General features: G+C 47.5%; 1 protein-coding gene and 1 long non-coding RNA gene across 3 annotated transcripts in view; both read right to left on the bottom strand.

Moving 5' to 3' along the window:
• Nucleotides 1-6,720, bottom strand: part of SHC4 (SHC adaptor protein 4) — a 132,016-nt gene extending 125,296 nt beyond the window's left edge. The window contains exon 1 of one of the 2 annotated variants that reach the window (XM_072808380.1): nucleotides 5,995-6,711. In XM_072808380.1, coding sequence (XP_072664481.1) covers nucleotides 5,995-6,585 — 591 coding nt within the window. In that variant the 5' untranslated portion in view covers nucleotides 6,586-6,711. Of the gene's footprint in view, nucleotides 1-5,994 lie in introns of both variants that reach the window. The other variant, XM_072808381.1, reaches the window with a different exon arrangement.
• Nucleotides 6,721-7,663: 943 nt separating this feature from the next.
• LOC140622924 (uncharacterized) lies at nucleotides 7,664-9,359 on the bottom strand. Its single transcript, XR_012022581.1, has 2 exons — nucleotides 8,989-9,359; nucleotides 7,664-8,236 (listed from the first exon to the last, which is right to left on the bottom strand). It is a non-coding gene; the product is annotated as an uncharacterized lncRNA (long non-coding RNA).
• Between the last annotated feature and the right edge of the window lie 4,900 nt (nucleotides 9,360-14,259).

Below are 14,259 nucleotides of genomic sequence, written 5' to 3' on the forward strand. Positions count from 1 at the left end.
GATGGTAAGAGTAGGCTGTGAGGTTTACAAAGGAAGTAAATAAAATTCCTCAGCATAAATTCATATTTGCACACAAAGCTGATGAGCCCAATACCCAAGAACGCTTATTTGGGCAAACACATAGCAGTAAGCGTTCCTGAGGACTGTTACGGTTTGAACTACAACCATCTCAAAATGAAGTTGAAGCCTTAACACCCAGAATCTAAGAGTGAGACCTTATTTGGAAGCCGATATAATCAAGTTAAGATGAGGTCATACTGGATTAGTGTGGGCTCAAGTCCAATGACCCGTACCATTATAAGAAGAGGGAAATTTGGACATGGTCACATAGGCAAGAAGCCACTTGAAGACGGAGGCAGAGATTGGAGTGATGCTTCTCCAAGCCAAGAAATGCCACAGATTGTTGGCATTTACCCAAAGCTGGAAGAGGCAAGGAAAGATCCTCTCCTAGAGCCTTTAAAGAGAGTACAACCCTGCCAATACCTTGGCTTCAGACCTCTAGCCTCCAGAATTGTGAGAGGATAGATTTCTGCAGTGTAAGTCACCTCGTTTGTGATTATTTGTCACAGTAGCCTCAGCAAACTAACACCAAATGGGGAAATCCCTGGGGTGGGTTGGACTGAAGGGAAGAGATTGAAATCCTGCAAACAAATGCAACTAGTCAAGGCCTGTATGTCAGTCCTGGAATAAAGCAGTCCTGCCCAGTGTGGTCCTTCATCCATGACACTTCTGTTCACAAACTTCCAGGATTGCCTGTCTTGATCCGAGGTGGCGTGAGAGGGTGGGAAGAAGATTAGCACTGGGGTGAGACAAATCTAGATTTGAACTCTGTCTGCTACTCCCTTAGGTTGGAAAGGGTAGAGAACATACTTTGGAGGGCTCAGTGTCATCATTCGGAAAATGCAGCCTCCCCTGCAGAGCTGCTGTCAGAACTGCTATACTGGCCTGTGGCGACCCTGGCATAGTTGGTTTCTTTCCCTCTGCTTTATTTAGCTTTCAGCTAGATTTTAAGCAGTTTGGGGGTTGGGAATGGGAAAGGGAACTAAGATTTTAAACACTTCCCATATGAAGAAAAGAGCTGGAGTCACTAAATGAGGAGCTGGGGAGCACCTTTAAGGCCATACAGGATCCTCTCATTCTAGGGATGAGAGCACTGGTCACATTGTACATTTTCCACATTCACCATAGATGGTGTTGGGCAACTGGGAGACCTCCGAGTGAATGTTCGGTGATGGATAAAGTGACTTGGGAATACCTCGTAAAGAAATGAGGCTTAAAAAAAAAAAAAAAAAAAAAAAAAAAAGAAATGAGGCTTAATCTTATGTTGAGGAATCCCTGGGTGGCGCAGTGGTTTGGCGCCTGCCTTTGGCCCAGGGCGTGATCCTGGAGACCCGGGATCGAATCCCACGTCGGGCTCCCGGTGCATGGAGCCTGCTTCTCCCTCTGCCTATGTCTCTGCCTCTCTCTCTCTCTCTCTCTCTCTCTCTGTGTGTGTGTGTGTGTGTGACTACCATAAATAAATTTAAAAAAAAAATCTTATGGTGAGAACAAAAGTCACTATTTGGCACCACGTAACAGACCTCACCTCACTGCTTTGCTTAGACTGGGGTCTGGTTGTCCCACTTCTGGTCTGGTATCTCTCAAAGAATGCTTGCTGGCCTACCTTCCTTGAAAGATCTTCAGAGGGTTCAAGGTCTGAGCTTAAATGAAAGTTACTCAAAAATAGGTGCTCAGAATTCATAAAACATTTTTAGCTGTATAACCAATTCTATAAGACCAAAAGAATTAATAAATTATTTATTAATTTATAAATAAAGAGTTAATAAAAATTAATAAATTAACTATTTATTAATTTATGAATAAAGAGTTAATTTAAAAAAAGATATTTAGGGGCACCTGGGTGGCTCAGTCACTTGAGCATCTGACCTTTGGTCTCAGCTCAGGTAATGATCTCATGGGTCGGGAGATGAAGCCCTGCACTGGGCTCCACACTCAGAAGATTCTCTCCCTCTGCCCCTCCCCCCATTCACACTCGAAAGCTTGCTCTCTTTCTCTTTCTCTCAAATAAGTAAATAAATCCTTAATTAAAAAATAATACTCAACCCAAAGTCAAATCTAACTTAGAGTAGAAGGTAAATATAGCTCCTACTGTAAAGATAAAAGATGCAAGAAAACAAAGACTAACTATAACTGTTATTTTCTCCCAAAAAGGAGGCAGTATCTTCCATGTCTGCCCAAGCAACTGCCTTGCGTACTTCCTCTGTTTTCTTGCTCTCCCTAGCACTCAGCACGTGTGACACATTGTATTTACTTGTTTATTCAATCGGGGCCCATCTCTACTCACGAGAATATGAGTTCCACAGGGGCTCAGACTTGGTCTCCTTTATTCACGGATGTATCCCCAGGGCCCGGTACAGTTCCGGTCACATAATTGGTTCACAATACATATTTGTTGAATAAACGAGTGAATGAATAAACAAGTTTGGGCAGGGAGAGGAGCAGTCACATGGTGTGGATAAGGAAGTACAATACGTGGCTACCTTATGCCTACAAAAGTTGCCTCTAGGGGCATCTGGGTGGCTCAGTGGTTGAGCGTTTGCCTTTGGCTCAGGTCATGATCCCGGGGTCCTGGGATGGAGCCCCACATCGGGCTCCCTGCAGGAAGCCTGCTTCTCCCTCTGCCTATGTCTCTCCCTCTGTCTCTCTGTGTCTCTCATGAACAAATAAAATAAAAAAAAAAAAGTCACCTCCATGTCTACTAGCCAGCGAGAATCTCTCTCTTGCTGCTCTGATTTCATCATCATCACTAAGTAACTTTTATTTTTTTAATTTTTTTAAAAGATTTTATTTGTTGATTTATTTATTTGAGAGGGAGTGAGCAGGGGGAGGGGCAGAGGGAGAGGAAGGGAATCTCAAGCTGACACCGCACTGAGCCCTGAGCCAGACTGGGGGCTTGATTCCATGACCCTGAGATCATGACCTGAGGCCAAACCAAGAATCAGATGCTCAACTGACTGAGCCCCACAGGCACCCCTAAGCAACTTTTTTTTTTTTTAAAGATTTTATTTATTTATTTGAGAGAGAGTGAGAAAGAATGAGCAGTGGGGGAGGGGCAGAGGGAAAAGCAAGCTCTCTGCTGAACAGGTTGCTCAATGTGGAGCTCGATCCCAGGAGCCTGGGATGGTGACCTGAGCCAAAGGCAGACAGTAGATGCCTAACTGACTGAGCACCCCCCCCGCCGGGCCCCTAAGCAACCTTTGATTTAAATCTTCCTATATGCACCTTCCTACAGATGGGGATACAAGGATCACAACTGGGGTGCACTTGGTAGGATCATTTTTAACTGTAAATTAATAGGTTGGCATTTCATATCTTCAAATTGGTTTCTATTTAAAACAATTTCGAGGAACAGACTCTCAACCAGGCTGGAAAGCTGTGGTGAAAGGAGCCAGGAGTGGCACACAGGGGAACTTGAGTTCTAACTCTCCTTTTGCCTCACCTGTGGCCTTAACAAATCACTTTTTTAAAGTGATTTTAAAAAGTGATTTACTGGGCTTTACTTTGCCCACAGAGGCACTGAACTTGATAATCTCTGAGTCCCTTCCATCTTTCCAAGTTGGCCTTCTATAAAAATTAATAAAGTAGGCTCTTCCATGTATTTTGACTTCCTCTGAGAGGCATTAACAGGTGTCTCATGTCATCGTCTATTGGCGGTATAGTGTGGCTCACCTGGCTCGTGGGGGTCAGCGCCTTCCCTGAGGTCAGTTATCATCACCATGAAAAGACAATGTCCTCATTAAAAATCTAAACTGGAAAACACCCTTGGGGAAGTGGAGGACACACAGCAACTCTTTTCACATTCCAAATTGTACAAGTGCGTGGGTGTGGGGAGGTGGAAGGAGATGCAGAACCGGAGGAAAGACAAGGCAGGGAGTAGAGGATGTCTAGGTGATGGAAAGGCAGGTGCAGAGAACATGGGTTTGGAGTCGCTCGGTTTTCCACTACAGCCTGGTAGACACTTGGGTTGACGAATGAGAACGTGCCCATTTCAGCAGATACGTGAAGCTATTTCCATTATGAGCCGTGTCACCATGGGGGAGGGCAAGAACTGAGTGTCCCATAAATTTATCTTCCTTAGAGGTCTGACTTATTCATTTGCCAAAGCTGTCCCACGCCTGCTCTCCCTGTAACTTTCTCAGCATTCATTATCTGGCTGTCCTTGAGAGATCTTAATTGTCCATTTGTGATTTGTGACAGTTGGTTATCTCTCAGATTTACACCTTCATGTCAGACTTCTCACCTGAGTTCTGGTCTTACATGACTGCTTACCATGTAGATATAATTACTTTAAACGTAATGTGACAAAAGCAAACTTAGCACGATCCCCTTCCCAGCTCACTCTGCTTCTATCAATGACATCACTAATCCCATTCTGAGGCTTAGATTTGAAGTGATTTCTCACCCCTCAGAACCTTTTACCAATAATCACCCACAACCTCCATAAACAACAATAACAAAGTTGTCAGTCTACTCACTGTTCAATAAATGTTCACTGTCCTGCTATTTGTATCATGAGCTGAAATGGTCTGGTCGACCACCCAAGACTGCTGAGGTGTCTCACGGAGGCTCTTGTCTTCACCTCCTTTCTCACACCTCCACCTTAACCCACCATCCATTCGTGCCTAAACTCTTGAAGTAGCTTTCTGACTGGCCTCCCAATCTCTCATTTTTCCCTGCTTCCATCCATCTCAAATAAATCCAGGTGGATCCTTTTGAAATCACTTTCAGCAAGTCACAGTTTGTCTACAAACCGAGCGAGGGCTCCTGTTTACCAATCACAAGTGTTTACTAACTCCTCCTTTGACATTTAAGAGCTTCAGTCAACGGCTCCTCTTCCCCAAGCCACGCATGATCTATATTTGTCTCTATTCAACTCACATTTGTTTGAGCATCAAGTGTGTGCTGGTCATTCTATCACCGACTACCCCCCAGCCTCCCCTTCCTCAGTTAAGCTCAGCCAGACCCTCGCCTGCAGCCACCACAGTGATACCTGCCTTTCAGACGGCTCATATTCTTGTCCTGCCAGGAATCTCCTCCTCTCTGCCGATCCAGATCTGTCTGATACCTCTTCCAAGACACACCTTCTCCCAAAGGTTCCCCATGTGAATGAATCCCAGACCACACCAATCTTTTCCTTTCTCTGAATTCCTTCGGCATTCTCACACCAGATTTCTATTGCTAAGTATTGTTCTCTTATTATTTCACACGCATTTGTTGCTTTCCTCGACTGAAATGTGAGCTCCAGAAGAGCAGGAGCCAAATCTTTTTCTCTTCTCTTACCCAGATCTGGAACGAGCAAGGGCCGACGTGAGGCCAGGAAGGGCCCTGATTTTGCACATAGCTCACAGACAAGGCCCATTTGCCGCAGTGTAGGCAATAAAGGTCTGGGCACCAAAGACCTAAGACTAGCTCTTAACACAAGCACGGAGATTGGGTCACGTTCTGAGACATACTCGTTACATGCTGAATTACATTTTTAAATATAATTCAAGTGCCTTACACATCAGGCATTCCTCTAGTGAAAAAAAATCTCTACCGAAATACAATGGCTGATAGAGCCTAGCAGGTCTCAATCACTAAACAGATTTGAAATTCTTCACTGTTCCTGGCCAGAATGCCAGGTCCAGGGGGAACAAGACGATGGCACCATCTCTCGCTGACTCTATCAGAAGTTGTCCCTACCCCTGGAAGCTACCTACAAGTTAGCACCAGTCCATGTCCTTGAATCAAAAGTTGTCGGACTTCAGTACAAGCCAGATATTCCCAGGGAAACCTGTAAGCCCGGCTCCCCTCGTCTCAGTCCAGTTACACAATGTCTTGTCCAAACCTAGAACCCAGCCAGGTGGTGTGCAGCCCGCCCCTTGCAGAACGCCCGGAAAACGCCCCCTTCCCCAGGAGTTCTTAGAAGGGGTACAGAGAGGGAGGCAGACTTACCCTCACATAGTAGTTCATGCCCATCCCCAACAGGTGCTGCAGAAAATGCCTGTCCTGCCTGCTCCCTGGGGTTGGCTGCCCAGCGCCAGGAAGGGGACAGGCCTCGGGAGTTAAGACGGTTGCCCTGTGCCCCACCGGGCCTGGCTGCTGCGGCAGAGGTGCGGGCCCAGCCCTAGTGAGACCGGCTTCGGGGGGGGCCGGGCTGCTGGGAGCCGGGTCCTGGCTCTCCTGGAGCTTCAGCCGGGGCACCTCTTTGGTACCCAAGCAAAAGTTTTTCAGACTCAGCAGGGTGGCCGGGTTGGCCAGCTTCACGCTGGCCATGCGAGGGATCAAGGTGCACAGTGGGGTGGGGCTCTCCTGGGCCGCCAAGGTGGCATCTTCAGGCGGCAGGTGAGGTGCCAGGGCGGGGTAGGGAGGCTGAGGCGAGCCCTTGTCGCCCCCCGCGCCTCCTCCGGGGCCGCTTTCGTCCAGGGACGTGACGGACTCGTTGCGAAAGCGGCTGTACTTGGCCCTGTGCAGCATCCCGGGGTGCCCGACGAGTCCTACGCACAGCACAAGTCCCGCCAGGCTGTCCCGACCGCGTCTTCGCATAGCCCTGGCCGTGCTGCAGCAGGACAGCGGTGCACGAATCGCCGGGTCGCCTGCGGGATCGGCGGATCCCAAGGCAAAAGCCTCAGCCCCCGCGCACCCCGCGGCCGCCGCGGCTCCCGACTCTGCGCTCTGCCCCGCCCGCCTCGGGGGCTCCGGGGGGGTGGGGGGGCTCCCCTCCCCCTCCCCCTCCCCCGCCGACTGCAGCCCTCCCGGCCGCGGCAGCACGGGCGGCGGCCGGAGCGCTCAGGGCCAAGTCTCGGGCTCGGAACCCGCCGCCCACCCCCCGGCCCGGCCCGGCCCGGCCCGCCGCGGCGCAGAGGTGCTTAGCGCCCCCCACCCCCAGCCCTCCCTCCTGCACAAGGAACTTTCAAACCTGCTCCCTCCGGCTCCCACGGGGCGGGGCAATGACTGGCCTATTAACCCTTTATTTGTTCCAGTGACTGTTCATTTAAAAAAGGAAGGAGGAAAAAAAAAATGTATATATGAGCCAAAGGCCTTTCGGCCTGAGCCCGTTGGTGCCGATGGGCTTCCTCTCTCGGAAGATCTTGTCCTGCATCCCGTGCGGGCCACACGCCAGAGGGACTAGTGACGGGCGGCGCTCCGCATCATCGCAGGGACCTGCGAGCCCTCGGGGCGCCTCAGATCCCTCCCAGCCAGCCCACCCAGCCCAGGGGGAGCTCCCCTCCCTCCCTGAGCCCTCCCGGGCTCGTCTCAGAGCTTCTTTCAGGAGCCCGCCGGCAGCAGAAGGCTGAGATGTGCAGGATGATGCAGAGTGTTGAAATTTTTATGAATGAACTTTGCTGAATGAATTTCTCTCTGTGTGTGCAAGCTAATAAATCTGTGAATGAAGCTGAGAATAGCTGTAATTGACTGATGGTCTCAGGGGTGCTGGGTTTTTCTCCAATCAGGCGGCAGCTTGATGACTCATGCACCATAAATATACTAAACTAGTAGCCAGAAGAAATAAAGCTGGAAGGAGAGATTTTATTTTGTGATATCTGATGAAAGGGTTAAAAGGGAAGGCAGTCTTTACTCGGAATGGTCAGGAAGCTGGGTAGCAGCAGGTTAAAAGGTCTCCTTTCTTTTTTTTTTTTTTTTTGTTTTGTTTTGTTTTGTTTAGATGGCCAGGACAGCCAAGCAGAAGAGCTAAAATTTAGATCCATTGTTCCACGGATATTAGGACATATGGTACACAACTCCGGTGGGAAGCCGTGATGCATTTTTTCTTAGAAACATAGTTCTTTTTTTATTGATTGCTGGTTCCATCTCCCGTCTGGTGCAACTTCCTGTACCTATCAAATGCCTTCTGAAGACATGATGACAACTGCAAAGGCTTAGCACACAGGAAGCCAGGAAGGGAGTCAGGAAAGGGAAATGCAGGTTCTTTTAGGAGCAGAGAAGAGGAAACTGCTGAAACCCAGGGAAGATGTAGACATCCATATCAGAAGAGATAAGAAAATCTCAGCTGAAGGTTACATTTCTCCGTAGGCCAAAGCTCTGACATCTGAAATTGTTCATTAATTTGCAAATTAAAACAATGTGGCCACCGACTGCGGGAATCCGAGATGTCACCTTTATTGTCTTATTGTCCACGAGGCTGCATTGGGCTCATGTGTATTCATGACTTTGGTGGCTTGGGCTCCCTTGGGATCTAAACACAGGGTCGGAATTAAATGGTTGCTTACGACCAACCAAAAGGCATCCTGGCTGCTTCCTGCTCCCCCCAGAGCAAAAAGGCACCTTTTCACATCCTGTCTGCCAAAACCCTTGGAATGTGTTTTTCTGCGGAAAGGCCTTTTTGCATCTTCATAAACCCTCCCTTCAATCCTGGCTGATCTCTTCTTTCCACCTCTATACCTTCTTCTGCAAAACTGAGAAAGTGGCTAAGGCAGTTGGACACCCCCCCCCGCCCCCCGACCACCACCACCATCCTGGAGGGCAAGGTGTGAAGTAGCCTTCCTCTTTTTCTTTCATCCCCTGGCCTCTTCTCCCCTCCCAGGGCTCCTTGTTGTCACAGATGCCCATGCTATGCGGCCTCGAGAAAGTCACTTTGCGCCCCTGTGCCTGGATGCCCTCGTCTGTTAAGAGCAGCTATCTAACAGACACGTTTTGAGGGTCCAGGAGATAATACTAGTCCCTGTAAAGCACTTGGCACCACATGCCATACGGTGCCTGCCTCACTAAGTAAGTACGTGCCACTCAGGGTAAAGAAAGGCTGCTTTGAACCAGCTTGACTCTGAAGCTGGCAGGTATCCTATCCCCTGTAATACAGAGTCTACACCGCGGCCCGCAATTGAAAACTGAGCACAGAGTAGGAAAAGCTGAGGAAGCCAGCACCATTCAAAGAAACAATTTCCTAACAATTGTGTGGGTCTGGGGAAAGAAGGAGCAACAGGAGCCCACCTGGTTAATGGGAGTCCTTGCTGAGGTCTCCTTGACTGGCGGAGGGGGTGCCCGGGGCAACCGGCTCACGGGGGTAGGCACTGTGCTGGCCAGACTCCAGGGGCTCAGGCAGTCCACATTCCTCAGGAGGACTGAGTCCTCGGAGGGCCGACGGGCAGGGTGGATCAGGCGAGACTACGTAAGGTACGAAGGCAGCCATGGCCCCCGTGGGCTGCTTCTCTGTCCCTGGGAGCCCTGGAGACCTTGGCTGTCCTGGGCAGCTCTGCCAGGGCCTATCAGGAAGGTGAAAGGAACCAGATCTGCGTCTTGGGAGTGAGGAACAGCCTGAGAGGCTAACACAGCCAGACAGCTCTCAGCCCAAAGGTGGTGGCTGAAAAGCTGTCCCAACAGCCCAAGAGAAGCTCATTAATTGAGTGCATCTCTATTCTAGGTATGTGGGCGGGCTAGGTGGATGGTCTCCTTCTTTCCAGAACATTAGAATATCCTCTTCAATCAGTAATGCTAAAAATAATTAAAGTAAGAACTTCTATTTGTGGAACAAAAGACAGTTTACCTGCATCCTCATTCCATCATTATAACAACTCCTGGAGGCTAGGAGGTGTTTTCATCACCACCTTACAGATGTGGAAATGAGGATCAGATTAAGTTTGATGACTTGGCCCAGGTTGCCTGGCTATTGAACAATGATGCCAGGATTGTTCCAGCAGCTCTGGAAAGCCTGTACTGATAGCCACTATACCGTACTGCCTCCCAGGGCACCAGAGAGCTCACATCTAGATCCCAGGCCCATCATCTCCATGTTGCAAAAGAGGCAGTCAAGGCTCTGAGTTAACTCAGCCACTCTGGTTTATTTACTGGCTTGTCTAAGCCTCACAGCCAGTGAGTCTACACAGCAGGTCTAGTGTAGAACCAAGTGCTGACTCACTTCAATCACATGCCCTTACCTGCTGTGATACCAGCCAGTGTGTACAAAAAACAAACTCAAACTTGGCTTTCATTAAATGTTTAGTTTTTGTTCCCTTCTCCTCCTTGGAGATCATATCTATAAAATTCACCCTAAATACCTCACAGGATTGCTAGGAGTAAAAATATGAATAATAGATAAGAAAAGCCATTACTGTCATTAAATCATCAGAGTACCATTAACCCCTCTCATCACTGCCCTTGGAAAACAGGGCTCTGCTTGGACCACTACATTTGCATCCTTTGTTCAGAGACATCCCACCCGCCCCCTCCAAGGATGCCTGCTGTGAATCCACATGCCAGCTTCTTAAGGGACAGCCTGCCCTGGCTGGGCTTCTAGGATGGAACAGGCAGGTTCAAGGAAGAGCTGAGTCAGGCTGGGCCATGATGGGATCAGCCAGGTCCTGCTAGGATTTCTTAGAGGACTGGGGAAGAAGGACACCTGAGAAAAATGCCTGGCCAGCTTTGGAAGATAGCCCCATGTGAGATTTGGGACAGAGGGAGGGTGTGCCAGAGATAGTGCAGGAAGGCAGAGACAGAACAAGACAGAAACAGCTCTGGTGGACTACAGGCCAATTGCTACTCTGGAACCAAGTAGAGCAGGTCACCAGGTACTTTATACCACAAGGACTCTTACTCCAGCCACCAATACCATTTCTATCACAAAGACCTGCTCCTGAAGAGCTTGTACCGAGAATGAGTTGAACAGCTCATCAGTGAGTCATGAAAACATTGCTTAATTTCTATTTCAGGGGGATAAAAGTCCACAAGACAATATTGATATAAAGTTCTTGCAAGGACCAAAATGCCGCTTGAAAAATGGGGAAGTGAAATGGTGAGAGAAAGGGCTGTGTCTCAGAGAGTTAGGGCCCAGCTGCACAAAAATAAAGGTAGGTCCATTCCTCCTAGAGTGGCTATTAACTCCAAAAGCAACATCTTCCTTTCACTCCCTCAACCAAATGCTTTCAGTTTTCCTACAGTCTTCAGTCTTGACAGGTAAACAGCTCTCTGATGGTTGCTACTGGCCCTTACTGGCTCTCTTTGACCCCAGGATCTGCTAGAAATAACACAGAAAAATGAGTGTTTTCCTATCTGTTAAAAATGAGATAATGTACCTGGAAGGACTATTGCAAGTGTTAGACATCATGCAGATGATACGTAGGTGAGTTATTCAGGGTCAGGCTTAGATGCAAAAACACAAAAATCCAAAAGAACAGTGACTTAAACAAAAAATGTATTTCCCTGGAGGTTGGAAGTTCAGGGATAGTGTCAGCTCTTGGCCACTCTTAAAGTAGAGTTGATCCTTGAACAAAATAGGGGATAGGGGTGCCGCACATCTGCACGGATGTAACTTTTGTTACAAGTGTGTATGTGTAACCTTTGACTCCCCCAAACCTAACTACTAGTAGCCCACTGTTGCCTGGAAACCTTACAATAACATAAAGTCAATCAATATATATTTTGTATGTTATATGTATTATATACTGTATTTTTACAATAAAATAAGCTAGAGAACTAGAAAATGTTATTAAGAAAATCATAAGGATGGGATCCCTGGGTGGCGCAGCGGTTTGGCGCCTGACTTTGGCCCAGGGCGTGGTCCTGGAGACCCAGGATCAAGTCCCATGTCGGGCTCCCGGTGCATGGAGACTCCTCTCTCTCTCTCTCTCTCTCTGTGACTATCATAAATAAATAAAAATTAAAAAAAAAGAAAATCATAAGGAAGAGAAAATAGATTTATAGTAATGTACTATATTTATTGAAAAAATCTGTGTATTATAAATGGACCCATGCAGCTCAAACCCATGTTGTTCTAAGGTCAACTAACTGTATCTCTCCTCCTCCTGGTCCAAAATGGCTGACAGTGCTCTAGCCATTTCATCTGCACTCCGGATAGCCAAATGGGTGAGAGGACAAAGAAGAACATGCTCACTCACTTTAAAGAAATGTCCTGAAAGCCCAATACAATGTTTCCACTTATATCCCATTAGCCAGAACTTAGTCACATGGTTGCTCCTAGCTATAAGAGACACTAAAATCTTCATCTGAGAATGAAGAAGTCTTTTGCCTGGTACATGTCTGCTACATAAAATCATAGTCTGTTACTGAAGGAGAGACTGGAGACAACGGTATTTCCACCAGAGTTATATTCTCAAAAGACTCTCTACTTTGATAGAATTTAGAGCTAGCATAGGATAAAATGTCCTTGGTCAATGTGGCCTGTTCTCTCCTTTTTTTTTTTTCTGCACCTGTACATGCAGGCATACATGTGCACACACACACACGCACACACACACACAAACCACATAGGAATGACCCATAAAAAAATAGGTGCTGTCAGAATGGAAGCTTTCCTCTGCATAGCCAGTGGGAGAAATGGAGTCCTTAGGCCTATGAAAAGTAGTCAGGTGCTTCTAGAGCCAGCAGTGGGCAATGACAAGCAGTGGATCCAGGCCACTGCACATGGCAGTCTAAGTGGTTCACTAGGGTCAGGGATATCTTACAAGAAGGAGTGAGTGGGTTGTCGGACAGGTGGTCATAGCACAGCCATCAGGAGGTGTCTGACTCAGGAACATGATTCTAACTCTAATTGTGGACTGGCAAGAGAAAAAAGCAAAGACAGGGTCCTGGACAGATGAAAATTCTGGCACTATGAGCTAGCTAATCCAAACTTCATTTCTAATCCTCTTCGTTTGCCTGCCTCTACCAGCTAAAAAAAAAAAAAAAAAAAAAAAAAAGCTAAATACTCACTTTCTCAGGCTTCCTTGCACCTGCAGGAGGTGGGGGCATATGACACAGCGCTGGTCTATGGGATACAACTGGAGTCTCATGGGTCTTCAGGGAAAATATCTGCCTTCCTCATAAAAGGAGCAGACAACAGCAATGACAACAGCAACCAACCAAACAAAAAGGGGCAGACAAAACTGGAGCCTACTCTTCCTTTTCCCATGTCTTCTTGTCTTTTGTTTTGTTTTGTTTTGTTTTGTTTTATTTGAGAGAGAGAGCATAAACTGAGGGAGAGGGACAGAGGGAGAGGATCTTAAGCAGACTCTGTGCTGAGCAGGGAGTTTGATGTGGGGCTTGATCCCAGGACCCTCAGATCATGCCCTCAGCTGAAATCAAGAGGTGGACGCTCAACTGACTGAGCCACCCAGGCGCCCCATGTCTTCCTGTCTTGAATGTGGACGTGATAGCTGAAGCTGTGGCAGCCATATTGCAACTATAAGGGAAAGGCCAATCAAATTGGGCCAATGGCCTTGACATCATTGAATCACTGAAACAAGACCAATTACCATCTCCAGATATGTTGTTATGTGAGAAAAATAAACATTTACTGGTTTATTTTTTTAAGATTTTATTTATTCATGATAGACTGAGAGAGAGAGAGAGAGAGAGAGAGGCAGAGACACAGGCAGAGAGAGAAGCAGGCTCCATGCAGGGAGCCCGATGCGGCACTCGATCTTGGGACTCCAGGACCGCGCCCTGGGCCAAAGGCAGGCGCTAAACTGCTGAGCCACCCAGGGATCCCCCATTTACTGGTTTAAACAGCTCAAGCAGCTCTTAGTTAAATGTTACCTATTACTTGCAACCCAAAGAATTACCATCTGCTACAACAAAAGTGGCAAATACAGAGGTACAAGATGAGCAGGGCTTCTGGGCAGTTATGAGAGGATACCATGGAGTCTAGTAGAAAAAGTCCAAGTGTAATAAGACCAACTTGGGTTCAAATCTGCTTGCTAACATGATGGCAGGCAGACTAAAGGCTCTCAAAGATATCCATGACCTAATACTAGGGACATGGCAAAAGAAACTCTGCAAACATAAAAGGTAGTTCTGATCATCAAATTCCAGTGTTCGTGTACAGAGCAGGGAGTTTCCCCACACCACCAAGCAATTTTCGGTGACACTAGCTGGGTGTCTTACAGTTCAATTCAATTCTGGCACTATCCGGAGATAGTGTTAGATCCCACAGGTTAAGATTGCCTGCCACTCCAGATGCCAATAACAAGCCCAGGTTGTTATCTATGCCTCTGACAACAGATTGAAGGTTCCAATGACTTCTTCCATGGATTATAGGTTAAGAGCTCAGGGAGGAAGGAAAGAAGAAATGGAGGGAGAGAGGCTGGAAGGGAAAGGAAGAGAGAGAGAGAAAGAGAGAGAGAGAGAGGCTTCCCTAAAGCCTCCAGAGAAGAATGCAGTCCTGCCAACACTTTTATTTTAGCCTGGTGAGACCCATGTGAGACTTCTCCTCTAACATACAGAGCAATTGGATAAATTTCTATTGTCTATCATGTAAGCTAAGTTGGC

Source organism: Canis lupus, chromosome 32 (assembly GCF_048164855.1).
Source record: "Canis lupus baileyi chromosome 32, mCanLup2.hap1, whole genome shotgun sequence".
In the NCBI taxonomy this organism is placed as follows: domain Eukaryota; kingdom Metazoa; phylum Chordata; class Mammalia; order Carnivora; family Canidae; genus Canis; species Canis lupus.